This window comes from Rutilus rutilus, assembly GCF_951802725.1.
Source record: "Rutilus rutilus genome assembly, chromosome: 25".
In the NCBI taxonomy this organism is placed as follows: Eukaryota; Metazoa; Chordata; class Actinopteri; order Cypriniformes; family Leuciscidae; genus Rutilus; species Rutilus rutilus.
The window spans coordinates 27,274,423-27,301,390 of NC_140229.1; the positions used below are offsets into that span (position 1 = coordinate 27,274,423).

A 26,968-nucleotide genomic window follows, 5' to 3' on the forward strand; every position below is an offset into this window, starting at 1 on the left:
CTTTGTACATGAGGCCCCAGATCTTCACATCCCAAAGGCGACGCTTCAGTTCTAGTCTTGCCATAACCATTATGTAAATATGTAACCACATGTTCTTTACGTGGTTTTAGACAGGCTGCAGCATGTACAACAGCAGCCCACGACTAAACACAGACGACCGTCAATAGTCTTGTGACGTTAGCTAAAAAAGAGCAAAAGTTGTCTCAGAGTTGGGCAAGTTTATACATTTTGGAGAAAGAAAAACATTTTTCACCTGCATTTATTTGATCAAAGATACAGTCAAAATTGAATGAACCTCAAACTTTAGTATATGAACATTCAGATACTAGATAAAACAAGACAAGTGTAACAATCTGCAGCTTAGTATGAAAACTACTCATAAAAGTCTCATAATATCAAAGAAAATAATGTATTTATATGGCAAGGTAACATTTGTTTCACTGCCCTTTTTTGTTTGCTGATTTAATAAACATGGTATCTGGACAGGATTACTCATGTATTATAGAAAAACTAAGATTCATCCATACACCATTGGAAGCGCAAAATCAGCCGTACAATAGTCCCTCTTTGACCTCCTGAACATTAACTATTCAAGAGTTACAATGAAATGCATCTCCAGTCCCGCAAGTGTGTGAGCAGCAGAAGTGCTGTCAGGTACTGTTCTCCTCCACGTGCAGCAGTGTGTGTGTGTGAACCCCAGCCTCCTCCAGGCTCAGGCCCTCAGCCGTGCGCAGGCGTTCCCTCGGGAAGGACGAGCACAGCGTGTAGAGAGCAGGAGGATAGCCGGACTTCATCATCCAGTCCAGGAGGAGCTAGTGATCAGGAGAAGTGAATATCACCTAGTCATCGAGTCAGAGCGGAGACAGGAATGAGGGAGGACTCACCGTCGAGCTCCAGCTTCTGAGGAAGCGCCGGTGGATGGTTCTTCTGCTGGGACATCTCAGAGCGATTCTCACAACCTGTCAGTGCGTCACAGAGCAGAGAGGTCACTGAAAACACCAGTTCAGAGGAGAAAGTGCCAGTTATCATGTTGGTCCACTCACCCCCTCAGCGTCCTCGGGCGGCTCGTCGGGCAAAACTATGACCTTTGATGGAGAGATAAAACATGGTAACACTTTACGATAAGGTTCATTAGTTAATGTATAAACTAACATAAACTAACCATGCGCAATACATTTGTTACAGTATTTGTTCATCTTTGTTAATACAAATAAAGCTGTTCATGTTAGTTCACAGTGCATTAACTAATGATAACAAGATTTTAGTAAATGTTGAAATTAACAAAGATTAATAAATGCTCTATAAGTGCAGTTCATTAATAGTTCATGCTAACTAATGTAGTTAAAGGTACAATACGTACGAATTTTGTATCAAAAACCACTTGCACAGTGTTATATATTTCCGTCAGTCGTGTACTTACATTCTCCTAAATGTTTCACAGTTTAGTGTGTAGTGTAGACCAGGTGAAACAGCAGTGCGTTTCCTCTCAAGTGTAATTCGTCTAATAACCTGACCTGTGTGTGTAGTTATTCAGCACTTGTGTGTAAGTTAGTTCTGTAGAATGAAATGTCCTCATTGCTTTATATCCGCGGGTCTTTAGATACTAGTACTTATTCAATAGATACTAGTATTTATTCCAAATGTTACTAGATTTTTAATTGAACTCTCCAGTGGCCGTTCTGACTAATCATGACATGAGACGAGTAAAAAAGCAGCTGTGACTAGTGAGATAAGAATAGTTACTAGTAACAATTATAAAAGATACTAGTGTCTAATAAATAGGTACTAGTATCTATTGAATAAGTACTAGTAGCTAATTAATAAGTACTAGAATCTAATTAATAGGTACTAGTATCTACTGACTTAGTACTAGTATTTATTGAATAAATACTAGTATCTAGTAATAGGTACTACTAGTACCTAAAAAGTAAGTACTAGTACCTAATAAATAGCTACTAGTATCTAATAAATACATACTAGTCAGAACTGAATAGACGATATCTGAATGACAGATCCTCATAGAAGTCAATGGGAAACATTTTAATTTGTTACTAGTAACAAAAGAATAATTACTAGTCACTATCGAAATAAGTACTAGTATCTAATGAATAAAAACTAGTATCTATTTAATAGGTACTAGTATCTAATTAATTAGTACTAGTATCTAATAATAAATACTAGTATCTAATTAATAAGTACTAGTACCAATTTAATAGGCACTAGAATTTAATAAGTACTAGTGTCTTTTTAACAGGTACTAGTATCTAATAAATAAGAACTAGTACCTAAAGAATAAGCACTAGTAGCTAATGAATAAGGACTAGTACTTAATGGAATAGATACTAGTTTCTAAAAAATAAGTACTAGTAGCATGAAAATAGATACTAGTAGGTTTTAAGGATTAAATGTTAAAACGGCTTGCCATAAGCTTCATTCCACAGTCATGTTTAAAAACATGAATGTATTCACTCATCCATAAACATGATCAGATCCTTCAGCATGAAGACAAGATCCATAATTCCGCTCATGCGTCATCAACATACGCCTTTGTTATTGTAAGAGGTTAGCGACCCCTAGCGGCGAAACAAATTACACATTGTAGCTTTAACTAATGTTAATTAATTAACCTTATTGTAAAGTGTTACCAAAACACATTTCTTCCACACAGGCCCATGTAAGTGTCTGAAAGTCCTTCCTACATCTACACCTGTGCTATAGAGCATCACTCACACACACGAGTGCAGTGTTTCCCACCTTCTTCTGCCTGGGCGCCTGTGCTCGAGTCGGATCCGGAGTCACAGTCTGCAGCAGCGTCCGTCTCCTCCGGGCTCCCTGGTTAGGGCTCTCGTCTACACCGGCATCCAGACGCACCTGATCCTCTTCCCCCTGAACCACAGCATGCTATTAAAGGTGCTCTCTCAGTCAAGTCAAGTCACCTTTATTTATACAGCGCTTTTACAACACAGATTGATTCAAAGCAGCTTTACAGAGATAACAGGAAAATACTGCAACAAAGTTTGTGTCTAGAAGAAAATAGCGATAGTCCATAGTCAGCTTAAGTAAGTTCAGTGATGGTTCATTTTTGTTGTAAAAATGTTCTTAATTTAGTTATATATATATAGCCGCTCTGGAGAAAACTGTGATGTCCAGCTCAGTTCAGTTCTCATATAATGGTGTCAATGCAGGCAGATCAATAATATTGTTGAATATTAAATGTCCCCAGCTAAGCAATATTGTAATATTGTATGTTGCGCTGGTCAGTCATCTTAAATCAGGGGTGTCCTATCAACCAGTGTGCTTAGTAAGAGCTTGACTAGCGGGTTGAGGTGAGTTGAGGTGTGCTGGACTGGGACAGGAGCAGCTCAGACTGACTCCTACTGGAACCAGTGCAGTGTTTCTGTCACCAATGCCACGACAGAAATGCTCTATTTGTAGTCAGCCCTGATTACTATTAATAGGCTTTATGCTGAACACCACATGAACAAACAGGAAAGCAGATCTCATCACATCCGCTCGTCTGGGAAAGTGTTATCAGCAGTGTGAACTGATGGCGAGATATGGACTTTTAAGGTAATCTGCTAAACTAGCTAGATATTTTTATTGTCGCTATTTAATTCAATCTAAATATCTAAATGTTAGAGAAACTTTTAGATATCAATCTGCATATGCTTATCTTTGGCAACTCGTTTGAAGGCATCTCGAGTAAAACGGCTCTAAACGAAGCACATCCAAAAGACCTGAACTGGGAGTGATGAGACCTGTTTTACACAATACTCAGTTTGTTGTGCATAACCACCATTACTGCTACTAATAAGTACTATTCATTTTGTTTGAAACTTTGTAATGAAGATAACTCCTGGATTCAGTACACTTACACATTATTGTGCCTAGAAAAGATGCTAAAACACACATCAAAATCATCAATTGTACTGATTATATCAGCTCTGGCCCTCGAGATCCACTGTCCTGCAGAGACGACCTCCAACCCTGATCAACTCATCTCTATAGCTTTCTACTGCTCCGTCCTTGTGTGTGTGTGTGTGTACTCACTGCTCCTAATGTGTGTGCACTAACTTGGATGGGTTTAATGCAGAGGACAAATTCTGAGTATGGGTTACCATTCTTCTTAGTCTTCACATGTCACTTAAGACTCATATAGAGGACTCAAATGTCATTGGCTATATAGGGAACAGTGACTGAGTGAAGAAGTGAGTGACTCAGGACGAGGGCCAGAACCGCTGCACCATGTCTAGATTCTAGATTTTTATGACGAATATGTTTTCAGCAGAGCTGCTTTATAGCTGAATTGAACTCTGTTTGCATCATTGATCATTATTTTCCTGTTTCTCACTGTTAAAGCTGATTGTATAGTCTGTATTGTATAATGCGCTACAGAAATAAAGGTGACTTGACTTATTTTTAATTGTAAAAAAAAAAAACAGAATAACACATTTCCCATCCTGCTGCATGTGGCAGTGGTGATAATGAGTTTGAGTTTGCTCACCCCGACTGGGAACCCCTGGGTCAGTCTCCAGGTCTCTCCTGTCATGCTATAGTGACGCTCCGTTCTCTTCTGGAGCAACAAGTTCTGTCTCGGCTTTAACACTCTTTCAGAGTAGTCAGACATCTTCATGATATGAGAAACAGCATATTTCTGGTTAGAATATATTCATAACATATTTACTGACTTACAGTGGAACATTTCTTAGCTTTTAAAGGCAGAGATGTTGTGTTGAACCTTGTCATTGTGTTGATGTTGTTGAACTCTTCTAGCTTCCTCTTGTCTCAGTCTGTCGGATTCATGCAGTGGGCCTGCAAGATAACAAACTGTAACTTCAATCATAAAAATAAGCCATTACAGTTACACCAAATACACAACTACACAATTGAACAATAATAAAAATGGTCGTACTGTCTGGGAGCTCTTGACATACTGGAAAGAAGAAAGATTTCAGCCTCGGTAACATGTAAATCAGCCATGTGCAGATGCCCAGGAATATGATCCCACGTCCGGCCAGCTTTAGCGCATCTGTAACACCTGTAACACACACATCAAACAGCTGTCAGAACATCCGTAACACACATCACACAGCTGTCGGAGCATGTGTAACACTTGTTACACACATCAAACAGCTGTAAGACCATCTGTAACACACATCACACAGCTGTCAGAGCATGTGTAACACCTGTAACACACACATCAGACAGCTGTCAGAGCATCTGTAACACACATCACACAGCTGTCGGAGCATGTGTAACACCTGTAACACACACATCAAACAGCTGTCAGAGCATGTGTAACACATCAAAAAGCTATCAGAGCATGTGTAACACACACATCAAACAGCTGTCAGAGCATGTGTAACACACACATCAAACAGCTGTCAGAGCATGTGTAACACCTGTAACACAGCCATCAAACATCTGTCAGAGCATCGGTAACACACACATCAAACAGCTGTAAGAGCATGTGTAACTAACACCTGTAACACACACATCCAACAGCTGTAAGAGCATGTGTAACACCTGTAACACACACATCAAACAGCTGTAAGAGCATGTGTAACTAACACCTGTAACACACACATCAAACAGCTGTAAGAGCATGTGTAACACCTGTAACACACACATCAAACAGCTGTCAGAGCATGTGTAACACCTGTAACACACACATCAAACAGCTGTAAGAGCATGTGTAACACCTGTAAAACACACATCAAACAGCTGTAAGAGCATGTGTAACACCTGTAAAACACACATCAAACAGCTGTAAGAGCATGTGTAACACCTGTAACACACACATCAAACAGCTGTAAGAGCATGTGTAACACCTGTAACACACACATCAAACAGCTGTCAGAGCATGTGTAACACCTGTAACACACACATCAAACAGCTGTAAGAGCATGTGTAACACCTGTAAAACACACATCAAACAGCTGTAAGAGCATGTGTAACACCTGTAACACACACATCAAACAGCTGTAAGAGCATGTGTAACTAACACCTGTAACACACACATCCAACAGCTGTAAGAGCATGTGTAACACCTGTAACACACACATCAAACAGCTGTAAGAGCATGTGTAACACCTGTAACACACACATCAAACAGCTGTAAGAGCATGTGTAACTAACACCTGTAACACACACATCAAACAGCTGTCAGAGCATGTGTAACACCTGTAACACACACATCAAACAGCTGTAAGAACATGTGTAACACACATCGAACAGCTGTAAGAGCATGTGTAACACACACATCGAACAGCTGTAAGAGCATGTGTAACACACACATCGAACAGCTGTAAGAGCATGTGTAACACCTGTAACACACATCAAACAGCTGTCAGAGCATGTGTAACACCTGTAACACACACATCAAACAGCTGTCAGAGCATGTGTAACACCTGTAACACACACATCAAACAGCTGTCAGAGCATGTGTAACACCTGTAACACACACATCAAACAGCTGTAAGAACATGTGTAACACACATCGAACAGCTGTAAGAGCATGTGTAACACACACATCGAACAGCTGTAAGAGCATGTGTAACACACACATCGAACAGCTGTCAGATCTCAGCAGCCATGGCTCACTTTACAACTGCAGCAACATTAACACAAGCTAGTTTCACAAAACTGGCATTCCTAATTGCCTTAGGACTTCATACATGTTTAAACATCGAAAAGGTATCTAAATAAGTGATCAAATTAATTCAATTTCATTGATTACATTTTGTATCGATTACAAGTTGAAGACTTTTCAGGTCTTTCAAGAAAATACATTTTAATGGTGACTTTGGAGCCATTTGTTTTTGCTCTGCTAAAGTGAAAGACAGCATCATGTAACTCAAGGTTTTCTACTTCAAAAAACAAAATAATTATTGCCAGAATAATGATAATCATGATAACGTGTTACCAATTAATGAGTGTTTCCATGAAATGAAGCAAAATCCTCCCAATAAACAAAGGAACACAGCAAATTTGTCAGACATGTCAGCAGTGATACGAAACGAATAACAACACGGAAGTCAAACAATATCGTCTTGTCAACTTAAAAGCTGACAACACGAAAAAAAAAGAAAAAAAAAATCATAATTAGTATTATTTTGGGCTTTTATTAGACCTTGCTTTATTATGGAGTTTTTAGGTTTGCATTGAGCTTTAGACTGAAATTCAGTTTATTTCTGCGCTTTTTTTTTTCTTTTTCTTTTTTAAATAACAGATCTATACTCATTTTAGCAGCAATATTGCAATAATAGAATATTAAAATTATGAAACTTCTCAGTTTAATTGGGTTTTATTATTATGAATATAGTAGTACCTATCAACAAATCATTATAGAACAATTGAAAGCAAACAATAAACTATACACATCTATGTTTCTCGGCATAGCGCTTTTATTATGAAAAGAGTTCATTTTCAGCTGTCCAATCATGTAGCCGATCGTCAGCGGGCGCTGTCCAGTCGTTGTTGTCGTGTCGTGATGGTCTCAGCCAATAGGCGTTGAACTGTGTGCGCATGCGCACTGCGCGCAGTTGCAGAGTGATAGCAGAAGGCAAGGCACTGCTGCAGATCTGTGATCATCATGGCGGATGAGGTGTCGCGGGCGCAGAGCGCGCTGCCAGGAGGAGACACGATATTCGGGAAAATCATCCGTAAAGAGATTCCTGCCAACATCATTTATGAAGATGATCAGGTGCGATCTCTGCTGTTTGTACAGCGATGGCGAAACTGCGCCTGCTCTGCAGCTTTTCAATGCGCTTCAGACTCGATCATACGAATGAGAGTCATCGAGTGTCTCCTCAACGCGTTTGCAAATTCATCTCGAGTTCTGCTGACAGTTCAGTTGAGATATGAGTTTGTACCAGTGAAATATGAGTTTGTGCTCAATATTTGGCAATGTGCCAGATTTCAGTGCTAGTTCACATGTTCTGCACTTGTATGTGAACTGTCACGTTTCTGCACATTGAACAGCTATTAACGAAGAACCCGCTGCAAAATAACGTGAACGCTTTCAGTTACACGGCCGTTATACTACTTTTACACTTATTTATTCTTTACACCCAGTTGTTGAATGAATAATACACATTGTTAATCTCTCTCTCTCTCTGTGTAATGAATGATCAGTGCATTGCCTTCCATGATGTGGCCCCTCAGGCTCCCACTCACATACTGGTGGTCCCCAGAAAGCCCATCACTCAGATCTCTCAAGTAGAGGATGCAGATAAAGAGGTCAGTCTTATACTGTGTGTGTGTGTGTGTGTGTGTGTGTGTGTGTTTACAGGTTTCTGAGATCACCTACATTATGGTGACCAGCCAGCGGGAAATGAGTTAATAAACATACAGAATGAGTTTTTTTGATAATGTAAAAATGTAGAAAGTTTTGTCTGATGGGTAGGGTGTGTGTGTGTGTATGTGATGGTTAGTTTAGGGGTAGGGTGTGTGTGTGTGTGTGTGTGTGTGTGTGTGTGTGTGTGTGATGGTTAGTTTAGGGGTAGGGTTAGTGTGTGTGTGATGGGTAGGTTTAGGGGTCGGTTAGTGTGTGTGTGTGTGTGTGTGTGTGTGATGGGTAGGTTTAGGGGTCGGTTAGTGTGTGTGTGATGGGTAGGTTTAGGGGTCGGTTAGTGTGTGTGTGATGGGTAGGTTTAGGGGTCGGTTAGTGTGTGTGTGTGTGTGTGTGTGTGTGTGTGTGTGTGTGATGGGTAGGTTTAGGGGTCGGTTAGTGTAAGAGGAGAGAATATACAGTTTGTACAGTATAAAAACCATTACGTCAATGGAAAGTCCTCACAAAGATAGTGAACCAGACGTGTGTGTGTGTATGAACTTCATCTCAAAGCCACAGACCCCCAATTATTAAGATAATTATCTATAATAATAAAGTTTATTGCAAGTATTCAGATCTAGAAGATGGGATTGGACAGTCACGGCTATTTTCTGTGATTCTCTGATTGGCAGATTGAAGATTCTCTTCATAATTATTCAGTTGTTAAACACAATTGAAAGGTTGTATTATGTGTGTAACTCATGTCTTAGGTTCATTTTTCTGTCTTGGCTGTGTTTGTGAGTGTAATGTGTTGTCCGTTTGCCGCGCAGCTGCTGGGTCACCTGATGCTGGTGGCGAAGAAGTGTGCGGATCAGCAGGGTTTACCGCGAGGATACCGGCTGGTGCTGAACGAGGGGCCCGACGGGGGCCAGTCCGTGTACCACTTGCACATCCACGTGCTGGGCGGCCGGCAGCTGGGCTGGCCTCCGGGGTAACATCTGTGCAGACGGCCCGTCGCTGATCGCCATAGCTGAGGTTAAGTGTTAGATGTCAAGGAGGAATCAACTGAAAAAAAGCTCTGTCTGAGGATGTCAATAAAAACCATTCAATGTTACCGTTTGAAATGTGTCATTATTTCAGTCTTGCCACAAATATTGTGCGTGTTTTTAGTTGAATGACTTTTGAATGTCATCTAATGTTATGACATTGTTAACATTGAGAAATAAAAAGGGTTTTAAAGTGTGTGAGAAAGCAGTGGGCGTTCAAATCAAGGCTGTGTTCGAGTATTTCCCCCTGAAACACCCCGATGAGCCTCTGAACAACTGCAAAGGTGCGTGAGCTGATATATCAATCTTTTACATGAATAACACCAGTATAGAAACAAGCCACCTTTTTCCTGCTTCTGTTAGGAGTTGAAGTGTCTTGCGTGTCAAAAAAAGGCCAGTCCGTTAAAGTGTTGCACATTTATTTTTTACAAACACAATGCAAAAACAGAAAATCCTTGAAATTCGTTCAGCCAATACTTCCAATCAGCGCTGAAGCATGGCTCCAATTCCTTTAAAATCGTACATGTCTTCAATCCATATTATATCTTCCTTAGATTTTGATTTAGACAATTTTCTCATTTTTGGCTGTAAGATTGAATCCCTTTAGCTAAAACAGCATACTCATATAAGGAGGAGTGGCTTTAAAGCTAACTTCAAGTAAAATATACAAGGACAACTTTTGAGTAAATGCAGTAAACTCTGTATAGGATAACTTCAATTAAATTCTTAAATAATACAGCACTGTACATAAAACAGAAATAAGCTGAGAATAATAATAATACAAATGAAAGCATATTGAATTGCCTCTTACGGCCAGCTTAAAGGGTTACTTCAGGATTTAGCATTAAGCTTTGTATTAGTAGAAAACCTGTAGTATTTTCGAATTACCATGCTTTCCACCCTCATATCCCCCTGAGACAAGAGATTTATGTATTTTTTGTCTGGAAAAAATCCTCCGATGACGCAAAAATCGTCATTTTGCGTCATCGGAGGATTTTCTGGCCAGAGGCTAAAGACTACAGCCAGTAGATGGCGCTGTTCCGCATGTTTTCAGCCCGCCCATACAGGGTGGGATCTCACTCACAGAATGTACACAGTGTCAGCCGTCTTTCTGTGGAAGCTAAGCTAGCAGGCTCTTGTTCTGTGGAGAAAGCTGAATAGTAGGAGAAAGCTGAGTAAGTAACCATCCTCCTTTTCCCGGACTTGTCCGGCGGGCGAGATCGTTTTAAATGTCCGGGATTCAGCTTTTGCTTTCTGCGGTCGCTATTCCTTGTTTACATGCACACCTTTTGTTTCAATCTAACTGAATTCATTCCGATTGGTGAATTTGAATGTAGTGTTTACATGAACGCTAAACAAGTGATCGGTTGATGTGCGTTTTACCATTGCTAAGAAAAATTCCCGCTCCTCCGTGAGAGATGCGAGACCCGGCGCGTCTCAGTAATGACGCCACCAGCCTCGCGCTGTTCTCCCGCGGCCGTCAGCCTCGTCCTGCTCGCCACAGTAAACATGATGAATGAATGGCGACTGTAGAACGCAAAAGCAGAATCCCGGACATTTTGGGCTATCTCTAAATCCCTCGCAAACTCATCACGTAGGCTAGGTTTGTTGTTTTAAACTGCGCTCCCTTACCGGTAGGCGTGGCCTCCTAAGGCAGCGAAGCAAGTGCATTCTGGGAGTTGTTGTCTTTCATCCACATAAGCCAAAAATACATTTTCTGGATTTTCTCAGTCTACAAAGCTCCAAATTCAAAAATTTCTTCACATTTCTTCTACTTAAATGACCTATTTTAAATACACATTCATCTTCCCAGAGGTGAAGTATCCCTTTAACAGTGTGTGTCTTTCAAGTCAAGGTAATTCCATTTGCTCAACGTCTGCTATATTGAATACGGGTCACACATTTGTAAAATCCCAACAGGCTTCATGACATAAATGTGAATAACAGGCTTCTGCCGGCCATGATAACAGCTGAAACTGGCCAGGAACCATGTGAAGAACGATGGACACAAGGCGGGTGTTGTACATTCATAATGCGGCCCTCAGTTAGAACGACTGTTGTTCCCCTGAAGCCTGCATGATGAGGCGATTTCTGCTTTAAAAGGAACATTCACTGTGGAAAGAAACATGGTTTGTCTTATTCACAAGTTTGAAGTGTTTTTTGTTTTGTTTTTTGTTGCATTCCAAACTATTTTTAATCGTAAGAAATGTAAAAACAATCTGCATGTAATTTTGTGAAAAGCGTTCATCTCTTGGATCTGAGGCGAGTAAACTCTTAACGCGTGTTTGTTCACCGATGCAGCTTCAACACATCCGGCTAAAGGGACGCTTGTCTTGGCATCGTCTGGAGAACATACAGCAGTGTGGACTCAACATGAGGACTTCTGACCGCTTCCCAGCAGATTCTCACGGGGATTCAGGACAAGAGCAAATAAAAAATAAAATAAAAATTATAAAATGTAGCAAATACGTTTTTAAGATAAGATAAAAAAAAAAGTTAACCCTAAATATTACAGTTTTTCTTGAATGCTAACACCATTTTATCACAACTATAAACACAATCTCATAACTACACACTGACTCGCACAGACCTCACACTCCCACTTCAAATTCAAATATTTTCGTCAAAAACACGTTCTCTTTTGTCAGAATCACACTTTGACACACAAAACCCAACAAATACACTTTTGTCAATCAGGAATCGTTTTCCAGCTCAATGTCTATGACAGTAAACAGCATATAGGGGTGCAGATACAGAGAAATTCAACAACTAGCTTTAAAAATAGTTTATTTTCATTACACTTCTGTAAAGAGATGTTATTCTGTAAAGAGATATCGTGTATTGGTATGCAATACACGATACTGTCAATTACAGTACAGTAAAATATTCATCATCCTCAGGCAAATTGCACTGCAGTTCTGATAATGAGCATCTCTGCAACACAAGAGCAGTTCTCAGTCTCTGACACAAGACTTTCTCTTCCTCCGCTGGCCAGGCGTCTCTCGGGTCTGCAGAAATATGAAATGCTACAAATCAGTTTGACAGTTATGGGTTTGAGGGTGTCCAGCATGTGCTACAGTATTTACTGTACACAGTGGAGGTTCTCTCATCTGAAGGACTGATACTGTGTCCTGTAATTAAACTGTAGTATAAACCCTGTAGAGAAACGTCCCTCACGGTCATTCCTGCAGAAGAACCGCAGTGCTTTGTATTTCATCAGGAACAGATGACCTTTGACCCCGTCCCTTCATTTCTCTTTCCCCTCCTCTTCCTCTTCGTCTCCCTCCACTAGGATTCATTCTCCAAAACACATCATCTCCCGTGGCCCTAATTATAATATCCTGAGATTCTGATTGGTGTGTCATCCGTTTAATGTGTACACATGGATAAATGTGAGCGATCTGAGTTCACAGTGGGACACCTGAGGTAATTATATTCAGTGTCTGTGTTTTCTGAATGAGAACATGGTTAAACCTGAGGCAAAATGAGGACATTTTTGAGTAGAGTTTTATAGAAAACATTGAGAAAATTGGAACGTGTGTGAAATGTGTTAAAAATGTTGTGTTTTTCTAGAACTGAATGAATGGTTTGGGAAATTGGGCCAACTGAATCAGTTATAGTGTGTTAGCAATCGAGAAAAACTGTAATAACCAAAGTATCAGATGAAGTTGAAGTGAAGATCAGAGTATAGAGAAAGAAGAGGATAGCAGAGAAAAGAAAGGATGCCGAGTCTTCTGAAACTGAAGATGTGATGTAGAAGAAGGGAAAGGTTCCTGAACTTCTCCATCAGGGCCCTCGGATAACAGCTTTAACACCTTCAGGAGAAAAGCACAGGGCTGGTGTTCTCTCACGTCTGCACAGACGCAAACACACATATTTAGAGACCGGTGTACTTCACATAATCCATTCTGATGGGAAATACACCCACTTGATCTTACAGAAGACACAAAAGATGTGGAAATAATCAAACATATTAGAGCACAAGATGAATATGTGTAAATGATTCAAGCAATCAATAACAAGTAAAAGATTAAGGCATAAAAAGGATCTAGAATTTATAAAGAAAACATAAATAAGATTCATAACAAGGAAAAAGAAATAAAAGACATCAATAAAAATAATTGAAAGCATTTGAATATAAAGGTCTCAGTTATGTTTTCATATTTCCAGATGGAGATGATCCACCAGGGGGCGCTGCGTGCTTCACTGTAACACACTCTTCATCTGAACACTGAAGTGTGTGTGCAGAAACTGTGATCTCTCTGAGCTGATGAACACACACTGGAGATGTGAGACCCAGAACAGTCTTCCTCAGAGTAACACAGCAGCTCTTCAAGTGTTTCAAACAATCCGTTGTACAGTCTCATATGAAAATATTAATGAAACAAAATTATCATACACTATTGTTGCAGCAGTAACACTTGAGAGCATCTACATCTCGCTGTCTTTATCATTTTCAGAGCCATTCATGTAGACATTTTAGAGCTTCACGCCGATTCACTCTTACACTGTAATAGATTCGATTCTGAATAATGATATTTTCTGGTAAAGTCTTCATGTTATGCACTCTGAGCAGCTTTTTATCAATTTCTGCACTTTAGCAGTAGTGTATTATGAGAGCGGATGAGCGTGACATTTCTTAAAGTTTTCCCTTCACACTCACTCTCTGTCTCTCTCTCTCACACACATAAACTTCTGTTTATTCTGTGCGAGAACCAGAAAACACTGGTTTAGATAGTACAAGGAAGCTAGTCCTCTCACACAGATCACAGTCTCAGACTGCATGCCTTGAAGTGTACTTTAAATATGTTATTTCCACAGGCTGACAACTGCATGACCGATAGTAATGAACAAACAGAGTTTAAAACTAATTTTAACTGTCACAGGAAAAGTCACTAACACATCATGAATTACTTAAATTGGTAAGTAACTGTAAATCCCAGTTACTACAGTTACCCATTCATTATTATGGGAATAATGAGGAGAAACAAGAACAGATGTGATCTATTATATTGATATATTGATTTATTAATTATTTAGGAGACACCTCATCATTGCACTGATGGCCACAGTAACAATCATACCGTTTCTAGTGTGATCTGATGGCTTTACATGTCCAGCAGTGAAGATGTGGATATTCCCCTTCAGGACCTCGCTGATCCTGGCCCATCGCAGGAAACATGAACACACAGCAGACAGCCTGTTGAAGCGCCACACACACACACACACACACTCGCAGCTGTTAAACCAGCAGATAAACAGTGCTGGCCACAGACTCACAGGGACTTACTGTAATGAACACACACTCTGTGCGGTGACATCTCAGTTCTGGGGCCGGCGCTTCCTGTAAAACACACACACAGGGCTTTGATAGGGTCAATCTTAATGTTGAAATATTATGTGTACCTGTGTGCTGTCTTTCTGTTCATGTGTTTATGTAGTGAAGTGGCAATACTTCTGAATGTTGGTTACTCTTCACCTTCTTATGGCCAGGTCTGTGGATGTGATGTGTGTGTGGACTTTAAGACAGGGGTTTCCAATCTGTATTTAAATATATCTGTGCAGCGCTGCTTAAACAAAGAAACATGGATGAGTGAGAAGAAAGAAGTGAGAACTGAATTCAGTAACAGACGGCTTTGTGGCGAACATTGCGCTTGATGGTCAAATACACACATTTATGTGTCAAAATGCCGGTGTTGGTGAGTATGTAAACACAGTCAGTTATGTCTAAAGTGAAAGTAAACAGTCGGGCGAAATTATCATTATACTGGATCCATGCATAAGGTCTTAAAGTGACAGCAGCCTCAGATTGGCCTGCCGTTAATGTTAATCAAACAACAAAAGAAAAGGAAAATCATGCACTGCCCTTGACTGAATATCTTTCATAGCTTTATTAAGAATCTGTGTATATGTTATTCATACAGTGCAGTTCATACTATACAGTTTAATTGGGGGTGGATCATGTATGTTGTGTCAGAAGGAAGGCCCACTGTCTTTGACTTTGAAAACCCCTGCTTTAAGAGAACATTAGATTATAAATATGAACATATACACTTAAGTGAAATCTTGAAGTAAAAATCTAAAGTTGAATTTTAAGATTTGCACCGTGGCCTGAATTTGAAGCTCCAGACAAAGTTAGTAATGAAAAATTGCACTTGTACGTAAATACTACAACAGCTACAAAACTTCTAATACACAGTCAGTCAAACCCTCTCAGATTTGCAATTTGAAATCTTTGCACCTTGAAACCTGTTGCCAAACTAAAGCCAGTTCTCACCGCAAGCTACTCACATGAGCGACTGCAACTGCTTGCGACACAATGTGGGTTTGTTCAACTGTACAACAAAGTTGAGAAAGTTGAAAATTTTGCAAATGAACATTTAATTTTTAGATCGTAATGACCAAGTCACGTCCTGTCAGATACTGTAGTGGAGTGACAAGAGAGAGAAGCTAATCCAACGGCAGGTCGAATGGGAATTTTCAATGAGGCACGGCATGAGTGACAATGTTTTCCCACAAAACATTCATTTTAGCAGAAAATAATTTTTTTCACTGTCAAAATGGGTTGATACAGTTTGTATTTTTTCTTCTAGATCTGCTGTACAGCAGAAACAAACTTTGTTGCAGTCTTGTCCTGTTATCACTGCTTTGAAACAACCTGTATTGTGAAGAGCACTATATAGCCAGCAGCCATATCACCGACCCAAGACGGGTCTCCCACTGAAGCTGAGCAGGGATGAGCACGGTCAGTGCCTGGATGGGAGACTCCTGGGAAAACCAGGTTGCTGCTGGAAGAGGTGTTAGAGAGGCCAGCAGGGGGTGCTCACCCTGTGGTCTGTGTGGGTCCTAACACCCCAGTGTAGTGACGGGGACACTATACTCTCAAAGAGCACCGTCCTTCGGATGAGACGTTTAACCGAGGTCCTGACTCTCTGTGGTCATTAAAAATGAGTAGGGGTGTTTCGGAAAGAGTAGGAGTGTAACCACGGCATCCTGGCCAAATTTGCCCATTGGCCTCTGTCCATCATGGCCTCCTAATCATCCCCATATCATCACGGTCTCCTCTCCACCAGTAAGATGGTGTGTGTTGGGCGTTCTGGCGCAATATGGCTGCCGTCGCATCATCCAGGTGGAGTACCCAGAAAAGCGCTATATAAATGTAACAAAAATGTAAATAAAGGTGACTTGACTTGACTATTGATGCCTACTAGCATCTTCACTGTATACTAACAAAGCAAGTCAACTTGAGAGATGGGTTGATATATAATACTATAAAAGTCACTACTACTGCACTAAAGCACTTCTACTCAGCGTAAGGCCAGTACACTGGAGTGTTTACCAGCTAGCTCTTGTGTTTCATTAAGTATTCATGCCTCATGAATCCAGACATTAACCTTTAAAGCAGGATGGCCAGGACGATCCTTCACGCCTGTCAGGGTGATAAGTGCTTTCGCCCACTACTCGCAAGCTCACTACAAAGGTCAAGAGGCTCATTAATTTTTTTTTTTTCTGACAAAACCCACAACAAAATAACCTTCAAGATTATATGTCTATGTTTAAAGCTACTAACCATAAATTACTTGAGTGTACAAACTACTGTATGAGAAACAAAACAATAAGCCTGTGAAAACCCTTTAGGAGCAGGACTTTTCATATCACAAAATCATCATTAATCCTACTTTCAGTCCAGACTCTAATTAAATCATCCAGATTTCACGTAAGCAGAACACACACAAACTCTTGATTACACTTAAATAAGAACAATGTTCATTATTTACTCACCTGTGTCACTCTGGGATGATCCAGTTTTAGTCAAGTAAATGAGGGGTGAAAAAGTTCCCAATCCTTCGGTCCCAGAAAAATGATTGATTTACAATATTACAGTAATGCTAATGTAACATATATTGATACTGTACATTTAAGGTGCTCATGTTCAGTCCCTCTTCTCCGTCTGCATGATGAGCTTTATAATGTGGGGAACCATGGGAGATCAGCTGGCTGAGAGACATCCACACGATGTACGATCTGGGTTTTAGACGGACGGTGCAGACTGACCTCCTAACCACAGTTGTAACAGTCTGACACATACAATACCTGAAAAGTTCTGACAGCAAATATGCTAATATGTTTTTGCTGCTATTTTATGTCCATCCATAATCTTTGATGATAGAAACTTACATTTGAATTCATTTCAGATTGTTGGTTTTCACATAAAGGATTTTCTGAAAATTGCATCATTCCTTGTAAAAGATGGATGTCTAAAACCTACACACAACATCCGACTTAAAAGCAAGAGTAATAATGGTTTTTTAACAGTTTAAACCATAGACAGATACATTTCAAATATGCATGTCAATGTTTTTATTATAAATAATTTCAATGCCACTGAATTTTTCCTGCCAGCAAATGGAAAAATCATAAAAGCCACAAAGCAAAAACACAATGTAAGTTGTTCATTGCAGCACTCAAGAAAAAATAACAAAGACACAGATGTCACATGGTAACCAGTACCGTAATATCATAGAGCAGAATCATCAAACAGTTCACATCCATTAAAAAATACTGAAATAAGGTAAAGTATTTCTCCTTGTATAAATCAGAGAACTCAGTTTTTCTTGCTCTTTCCCCCAGCGAGGAAATTTAAAGCACATTTGTGGCACTTTCTGTACATTACTATTATTGTTTTGTTTACTATTATTATAACCACTGCAATGTGAACTAGCTTGTTTCTATTTGATGACAAACAGAAAACGCCTTTTCCTTGGTCCTCAAGACCTCATTAAACTCATGCTCCGCAAGACGGAAAACAAAAGACTTTCTTTTCAGACTTGTGCAATAAATATCCCTTGGAAGATGCTGCAATGTATTAGATGGCAAGGACAAACATTTGGTTGTATTGGACATACATTCACCCAGAACCACTAAAAATATTCACACATACAGTGAATGCACTGCCGTTTGCACTTTTGCAGATCTGAGGTAAACTCCAGTGATTGCTGGGGCCTGGTTGGGACATCAGGAGGAAGTCCTGTTATAACCGACGCCTAAATGTTTGGACAACCACAGTTGTGCCAACTGCATTGTGGATGCGTAAGTGCTTGCTTTGGACCCGACGCACATTTTGTATTGCTTGGGCTCTAAACGCGTGTCACAGAAGACAGAGTGAAATATATGCACAATACCTGCTTCTTGAGAGCGAAACACTTTCAAGCCAGAATCGATGACTTTAGTGAACAGATCAACATCCTCTAAACCCCAGCCCTGGATTGAGGTGTCAAACCCCCCCGCTCTAAGCAAGTCACTTTTGAATATGCAGGTGATCCCAAATCCATAATCTCGCCAGAATCCACTCTTCTTGGTCAAGACAAAGCTGCTGTCTTCAGGAGGGTCACCAGCATAGACAATTTTGGGATCATACTGACTGAAGACGACGGGGAAATACACCTGACTTCCCTCAACGGTGTTGTCTCGACATCTCTGGAGGGCGTCGGCGTTGAAGACCAGGTCCACGTCGCAGAAAAACAGCAGCGAGTTGTTCCTCAGCTGAGAAGAGCCCATCTCAAGGGCCAGGCCTCGAGAGAAGTCTCCCGTCATGGGTATGATAGACAGGTCTGCTTTAGGATATCGGTTGTGGTACTCTTTGAGCAGCTCTAGGTGTCTCTCCTTATCCTGGTTTGTATCATTGTCAACCAGGATTATGGTCAGCTTCACGTTCTGGTTGGGGATCAGGCAGATTCTCTCAAAGTTTTCCATGTAACGCACAAAGATTTCATAGCGACCGGTGAGCGGGACGAGGAAGTGCACTTTGGTCTGACTCTGGACTTGTGTGGACTCTGAGGTCTGGAAGGAGGAGAAGATCTTGAGCGAGCTGGAGAGGAAAGAGAGCGAGCGAGAGTCACCGTTGATGGTGTCTTCCAGTCGGGACACGTCCAGTTCCTCCGCCTCGCTGAAGAACGGCCGGCTGAAGGACTGCTGGAGGTAAGCGTGTCTCCGCACCGGCACGGTCACCTTCCTACCCTTGTGCTTCTTGTAGAGCAGCAGAAGGTCCAAGATGTACTCAGCACCGTGAAGCGGATCCACACGTCTGTAGCCGTACTGGATCTCCTTGAAGTCTATGACGCGACCTCGAGTTTTTGAGTTCTCGTTGATCATTTCCATCACTTGAAGCACGGTGTCTTCCAGTGCGGAGCGCACCAGGTTTCCGAGGCCCTGCCGGGGCATCTGCTTCTTACTGGACGAGTACAGGTGTCTAGCGGTGACGAACTCCCACTCGAGGACGTCCCCTCGCCCCTCGGGCCGGTAGCGTGTGTATGAGGGTGACGCCCCGAGCTGCTGGTCCTCCCGCCGGACCGCGGCGCTGCCGAGCCGGCTCACGGTGAGGGCCTCCCGGTGCAGCTGGACCGTGCGGTGCCGCAGCTGGGAGAGCCGGCGGGTCAGCAGGTACATGTGCAGGCGGTACTGGTACGCTGGACGCTTGTTGGGGTGCAACGTGATGGCGTTGTGGATCTTGCTGCTGTGAAGGTCCTGGATGAAGCCTTTCTTGTTGTGTTCATAGTTCTCGTAGAACAACTGCTGCATCTGCAGAGAGAAAGAAGAGAACAACTTGGGTATTTTAGTGACTTATACAGCACTTTGGTCAGTCCTCAGACTGCTTTTAAATGCCAAGTTTTTTGTTTGTACTGCAACTATACTACATGTGAACTTATAGGTATACTGATAGTCATATACTTGTAATAGCACATTTTTTGGTTTATGAAAGTACACTTTGAATTATAAAACGGATAGTACCGGTCCTTGATTCTGATTGGTTGAGCCGCGTTCGAAGCCGTTGTAAATGACTCAACAAACACACACCTGTGACCGCGTTACATTAGTGTTACTACGCAACTGCCGTTTGTGATTCTTTGTTGCTGCATGTGTTGCTTGGCAACCTCTTTGGAACTACGTTGCTTGGTGGAGGAATAAATGTGTGTAATGTTTTTGTTTTTTTTGTGGCTGGTGTTTATTTTATAAATAAAATAAATATTAAAATGAATATGTGGATTTAGAACAGCTAAGGGGGTTTAACTCCGCTCCGCGTCGAGCCTAACAACGCCCCTCAGCTGTTCTACATCCACTGTAAAACACGGCTTCAAGGGGCTCATTGCTTAAATATACTCTCAGTAAACAACTAGTTTATTAGTTTTATACTACAAGTATATTTTAGGCTAGGGACTGCAAATTAAGGGAACTTAACATCATACTTATACTTTACTGTTTATTTATTATTTTTGTATTTTAAGTATACTACTATGCTCCTATTTATGTATTCATTTTTACACTTTAAATATGCCTTTAACTGTACTTTAAGTGGATTTGAAGTAAATTCCTATGTACATTACCATACACAAAGATTCACACACTTAGAATAAGGAACATATCTGTTTTCTTTATAAATCAATATTTTCAAACAATGTAAGTTTATGAGAGAGTATGTAAAACTATGTGAAAAAAAAGTATTTAATAGGCTTTACAATCAAAAGAGTAAACAACAAGCCAAGTATACTTAGAATAATTCCATATACTTTTAAGCATATCTCGATCAAAAGCTTGAGTGCAAGCCCCTAGTTTGATTTACCGTTTTATGGATGTCTTTACCAGTCAGCTCGACATATCTACATAATATCTAAAAGCTTCCTGGGAAAAAGATTGAGATCTTCAGATAACTGACGAGGACTGGACACAGTCTATATCAAGGTCATAAACACATGTTCTAGTAACGTCAGCCACCAACTAATTCAATATAAAGTAGTACCTACTACTTAGGCTTCATTATTCTAGGGCTAAGCTTAACAAATTCTACCCCTCCATGTCCTCTAACTGTAACAAATGTGAATCTACCGAGGGCTCTCTGGGACATCTCTTCTGGTCATGCCCAAAGCTTTACGAGTTTGAGCGAAATGTTCAGACTCTACTCTGAGATATTCTTGTGACCTCTCCCCTGACCCAGCCATCGCTATTTTTCGGCTGGTCTAACTCTCTTCATGGCTTCGGTCATCAAAATCAAAAAGCCATACAATATGTAATGGTGGCAGCTAAAAAGTTCATCCTCTGTCTATGGAAAAAGGCATCAAAAACACTTTTTAAATCTTGGCTATCTGAACTCTCTACCACTTTGCATTGAGAGACTTAGACACAACCTCTCTGGTGACATTGCTGCCTTCGAGGCCACCCGGGAACCCTTCCTTAATCAGCTATAAAAAATGTCAAGGATAACAGTTTAAATGTTTGATCCTTTTATTTTTTGCATGCTCACCATATTACCCGTGCCCACTGGCCTAGATTAACATTATAAAAAATATGTATAAAACTGGAGGAGACTGATTCAACGGTTGTAGGATCACCCCCCTTTTTTTTGTTGTTGTCTCTTTGTACCGTTATATGTTACCTTATATTCAAAATAAAACCATTATATGAAAAAAAAGAAGAAAAAAAAGATTGAGTACAAGTATAGGCCAAATAAGCCTATACTTAAGTGCAATTTTAAGTATGTTTCTGAGAAATATATAAAGCATATTTCTGTGAAGTACATAAAAGGTAGACTGAAAGTATACTTGTTTTTATTTCAAAAGAAGTATACTATTTAGCACACTTGTATAAATAAACTTCATTTTGTAAGGGAAGTGTGGCTGTAAATCTCATCTGAACAAGCCCATCAAGGTCTTCATAGTCACAGGATTTGAGCTAAACTCCTGGCGTTCAGAGACAAAAGTACCAGTGAGGTCAGACACTGATGATGGGTAATATGATCTGGCTCGCTTTTTGTATTCTAGCTGAAGATGAAGGGGTTAGTGTTTGCGCAGGTCAGTCAAGTTCTCCCACACCAAAAAACTATTTTTATATGGACCTCGCTTTGTGCACAGCGTTAGTGTTCCCCAATCTCGTTGTTCTTGTCCTCCCTTATCCGACCCTATTCATTTCAGGTCTTGGAGTTTCTAACAAACTGACAATGAGTTGATGTGTGCTTGATTAGAAAGAGTTTAAACTCAGTACGGTCAGTTTGACTCCAGGAGCAGGGTTGGGAACCACTGATTTAGCAGACACTGTTATTCAAAACATCACATATTACACATTCATAACAAGCAATTCATCACAGAGTCACCAATATTAATAGTATACTGTGCCAGGTTAGCTAGATTAGGAATCGAGCTAGAGCAGATGTGATAGTTTACGGTTGTGAAGAGGAGCTGCTTCTTGAATGTTAAGATGGTCTCAGTTCACCCCACCAGAGGAGCCGAGACAGCTGGAAAGCACATTTGTTCCTCCCTGTGAAGGAACAGCAAGAAACAAGGAACAAGAAGTTGTTCAAGTCACTGGCGGCAGGGAGCATACACTTGTAAGGGTGTATTGAGGTAAGGGATGGCCGTTCCAGTAAATGTGATTGTGGTGGCTGCTGGGATCAGTGGAGTTATCGTCATGCAGGAACAGAAAACTGCAACTAAGTCTAATGGCCATACAGTGTGTCTCACTACGTCAGCTTTGTGTTTCATTGCATTATAAGACAGTGGTAGATCCTGGCATAGGTGATATAGGAGTCAGCTCTCGGACACGGGATTTACTCTGAGAAGTTCCCTGTGTTTCCTCTTCTCTCACATCTGCTGCTCATGTCTGATCTCGCCTACGCCACGACATGAGTCAAACCACCACTGGGATGAGATGCACTGGAAAGCAGGACAGGACTGTGTTCTAGCCAAGCTCAGTCGATGGAAAATGTGACCAACCCCGTTTAGCCTATTGTGAAATATTAGTGGCTAGACAAAGAGACCGTGTTAACTCAGGATATGATTCGAGAGAGAGTGGATAGGCCTGAAAGAGAGGCCATCAAAACTTAGGACAGCTGTTGAAATTGAACATCTGTAAGGCATCAGTGCCAGATTCAATTTTTATCAGCTCTCACCATCACACACGCAAACCTGCAAGAGGTCCATCCAAGTGTGCCAGATTTTGTCTTTGAGAGATCTGTTAACCCGCATATACATGCAGCACGGTCAGTAAGCAGCTTTCTCCACACCTTTCTGCTACTTTAATTTTCTCACACAGATGTGTACCCTTAAAAACCTGTAAGAATGCCACTAATGTGTTTACACGACCACATAAGAACCACATATTCTCCAGCTGTGTTAAACACTACTAACATCCTTCAAATGGCGTAAGGATGGCATTAGTGTTCAAGTGAAGTTTCAGAACGTTGCTTTTTGCAAAAAAACAGCAATAAATTATTTTCTTAAATGCATGTAAGAAGAATAAACTAAAATAGTCATACAAGGCATATATTTAAAAGCAGCATGCCTGTCAGCATCATAGATGAACCTCGTTTTATAAACAAGATGCAAATCTTTATTGTAAGCTTACCTACAATGCAGATTTAATGGCTCAATTATTTCTTTCTAAGAAAATAAGATAATACATCCTCTATTGTACTTAACTCAGCTTAAGTGTACTTTAAGTGCCTCTTTAATCACTTTTTATCGCGATATAATCCCCAATAGGCTGATCAAGCAGGGCTGACTACATTTTCCCAGTTAATGCATAGCAACCTGCCAAATAAATAAATACACGGACATGAGTTGACTTGCATTTGTTTCACTATATTATTACTTCATCTACAGTATGTAGGAAATCACTGACAACAGCCATTTATACGGTTTACTGTCATTATGCACAAATGTACAGAGAAATGTGCAGAGAGATTTAATCTGTAAAACAACCTGAACAAAATTGCGTGATGTTGTTTAAGACCTCTTCCATCTCTCACAGTGAACACACTTTTGATTGCAACAGAACAGTTGAGTCACCCTTACAGCCGATGAAGTCATAACTCCTCAAGACGCCTTTCATTTCGTGCTTACAAGTTATGGAGAAATAATTCTTCCTCCCCCTAGCGTGCATTATCCCACTCGATGACTCCCCCGAACAACAGCACTACTGTCTGCAGGTCTAGAGCTCTGATGTGCTTCCTAACGCTCAGGCTCAAATACTAACACCTTTAGTCTGACCTGTCCTGTCCTGTCCTCACACTCGTGCATTCACTCTGAAAGCGGCGTCCAGCACGTCGCTACTGATGCTGTTGCTGTTTGAGAGACTGACTAACACTGGACTGTGGTGTGTTTTCACACCAGATCTCCAGACCTGAGCGACCACAGTCTTCCTCATTCCTCTAATAAGATGAAACGTGTTCCCTGCGGAGTTCAGACCGGAGTAAGAGTGGGAGTGGAGCAGCGGGATTTACAACTCATGCCAACGGCCCATACTGCATTTTTAGCAAGAATTCACACGTTAAACACATTTAGCTAGCATGATACAGATGGATCACTCAAATTAGAACGAATGTGAAGGTTATGATGGCGGTGATGGACATAATCCATCAGTTTTTAGTTCAAGGAATTTGTTTATCCCTTCTAGATTTGCTACTGAATATGATTGGGTGAAAGCACAGTGGTACTTATTCACACACGCAATCGCTCTCTCACGAATGCATTCAAACAAAGGGAATCTTACAGTGCTACTTTATCTGTACATGATTGTGAATGAGCAGAAATCTGTAATAAATGTAGCGACCCGTAGATAACATAAAATAACGATTTTTTTTAATGCAGATTACCATGTCATAAGCTTGGCATGTTGTAGGAAAAATCTTTGCAAATCAGTGTTCCACTAAACCACGTTGAAACTATTCTCCTAGTATTGTGTTTTTATTTGATCATTTAATAGGCCTATATATTATGAACAGATGTTTTGTGAGATTTCAAAGCGTGGAGAGAAATTGCTGCCACTCCACTCGCTCACACACTCCGGTTCAGACTCTTCTCTCATCTCCTTAGCTCTCTAACATCCTACGATGTTTGGATTATCAACAGTGATTACAGTAAATTGCTTGCAACAATGCTCAGAGAGCGATCGTGTGAAAGAAGGAAAGCTGAACGTTATCAAGCTAAAGCTCTATGGCTGATTTCTAGCAGTTTCATAGTGTGATAAATGCTGGCGTCTGCAACTTAACCCACAAGCGCTTCTGGTCATTCGTCTGCTGACAGGAGGTAAGAGTAAAGTTGGCTCTGGGCTCTAGTGGTCGGCTTATAAATGCTGCAGTCATGCGGTCGGCCGCTCCGGGATGTTTTGCATCCAGTATAAAGCATCTAGTGTCTCCAGAGCAAAACTCCAACTCAGACTCAGCTCTGAAAAGCGTAACTTTGTATTTGGTGTGTATTTGAATAAGTGTAGGCAAAACAAGCGAAAGTGAGGCTGGATCAGTGATGAGACACAGTAAACCCTCTCTGCTGCATTAGCCCTGCGATGAAACATGTACGGGTCCAGTCATGTGGTGCGTCAAGCACAGACAGGAGGAAATGTGGAGGAGTAAGAGGAGTCAAGTCCAGTCACGATTATTTATATAGCGATTTCTATAATACAGATCGTTTCAACGCAGCTTTACAGTGATAAACAGCATCACTATCGCAACACTTTTCAATTTCAGAAACCAATCATTTCAATTATAATTGCTTGCGACTTTAATTTCAAATGTGAAGCGGCTCTAAAACAGATAAGTCGTCATTAAGTTCAAGAAAGAAAAATATGACTTCAAATAGACTTCACAGGACTATTTTCAATAAGTTTAACTGGTCCCTGTTCATTTTAGAGTTATGCAAATGTATTCAGGCTTTACACCGCGCCTGGTGTCTGTATTAAAGCACGTTAGACCAGCACTGAAGTTCCTGTATTTCACAGCTCAATCTCAAGCCCATTTCCACTAAAACTCTAGTGTAAATGAGGAAAGTGATTCTGCAACTCTAGAACAAAGCTATGTTATTAATGTTCTGCTTCAAGCATTGAGACTAACAACGTCTCCAGCAGCGTCTTTACACACACACACACACACACACGCACGCAAATCAATAATCTACATTCAGGTCCATGATTCCCATATGGGTTATCTGCCATTGTGACGTGTTTAAACCCCTGTGCGGCATTACACGTCTGTGCATTGATGTGACTTCTGTGAAGAGTAAACTGTTTATCACGGTTATTGTTTAACAGTGTCATAAGCTTTGGTCTGCTTATTTACAACCAAATGTAAGGTTACGCCAGTGCACGTCAGGGTCAGGGGTCAGATTGACCACCTAATCTGGCACAACTGACACAAAGCAAAACACGAGACGTCTTCAGCGGCCAGTGAGGTGATGCTATATCTTCACAGATTTCACATGTGGGAATTCACTGATATGAATTTTACTCAGAATATAAAGTCTCTGAACAAAAGTTTGGAATAATTAAGATGTTTTAATGTTTCTGCGCACCAAGGCTGCAATTATTTTATCCAAATATAGTAAAACAGTAAAATTGTAAAAAAATGACTACCATTTTAAATATCTGTTTACTATGTGAATAATAAAATTTTATTTATTCCTGTGATCAAAGCTGAATTTTCAGCATCATTACTCCAGTCAGAAATCACTCTAATATGATGATTTGCTGCTCAATTATTATTGATGCACAATTATTAGTAATGGTTCTTATTATTATCAGTTGCTTCTTCATATTTTCAAGATTCTTTGATAAATAGAAAGTTCAAGTACAGCATTTATCTGAAATAGAAATCTTTGTAACATTATAAATG

The 26,968-nt window shown here is 40.5% G+C and overlaps 3 protein-coding genes across 4 annotated transcripts in view; 1 reads left to right on the forward strand and 2 right to left on the reverse strand.

The window, feature by feature from the left end:
* Nucleotides 1-206: 206 nt before the first annotated feature.
* ubxn8 (UBX domain protein 8) lies at nt 207-7,057 on the reverse strand. Of its 2 annotated transcripts, none has more exons than XM_084401226.1 (8): nt 6,926-7,057; nt 4,913-5,038; nt 4,739-4,812; nt 4,505-4,627; nt 2,755-2,886; nt 1,044-1,085; nt 885-959; nt 207-812 (listed from the first exon to the last, which is right to left on the reverse strand). In XM_084401226.1, the coding sequence occupies exons 1-8, from the start codon at nt 6,999-7,001 to the stop codon at nt 651-653; spliced, it is 810 nt and encodes a 269-aa protein (XP_084257352.1). In that variant the 5' UTR covers nt 7,002-7,057; the 3' UTR covers nt 207-650. The 2 variants fall into 2 exon arrangements, with proteins under 2 accessions (XP_084257352.1, XP_084257351.1); XM_084401225.1 differs by having other exon boundaries at nt 4,739-4,827; nt 6,926-7,046.
* Nucleotides 7,058-7,532: 475 nt separating this feature from the next.
* hint1 (histidine triad nucleotide binding protein 1) lies at nt 7,533-9,386 on the forward strand. The gene is made up of 3 exons (XM_084401338.1): nt 7,533-7,705; nt 8,137-8,241; nt 9,103-9,386. The coding sequence occupies exons 1-3, from the start codon at nt 7,595-7,597 to the stop codon at nt 9,265-9,267; spliced, it is 381 nt and encodes a 126-aa protein (XP_084257464.1). The 5' UTR covers nt 7,533-7,594; the 3' UTR covers nt 9,268-9,386.
* Nucleotides 9,387-17,664: 8,278 nt separating this feature from the next.
* chsy3 (chondroitin sulfate synthase 3) overlaps nt 17,665-26,968 on the reverse strand; it is a 77,491-nt gene continuing 68,187 nt past the window's right edge. The window contains exon 3 of the mRNA XM_084401227.1: nt 17,665-19,896. Coding sequence (XP_084257353.1) covers nt 18,334-19,896 — 1,563 coding nt within the window. The 3' untranslated portion in view covers nt 17,665-18,333. The remainder of the gene's footprint in view (nt 19,897-26,968) is intronic.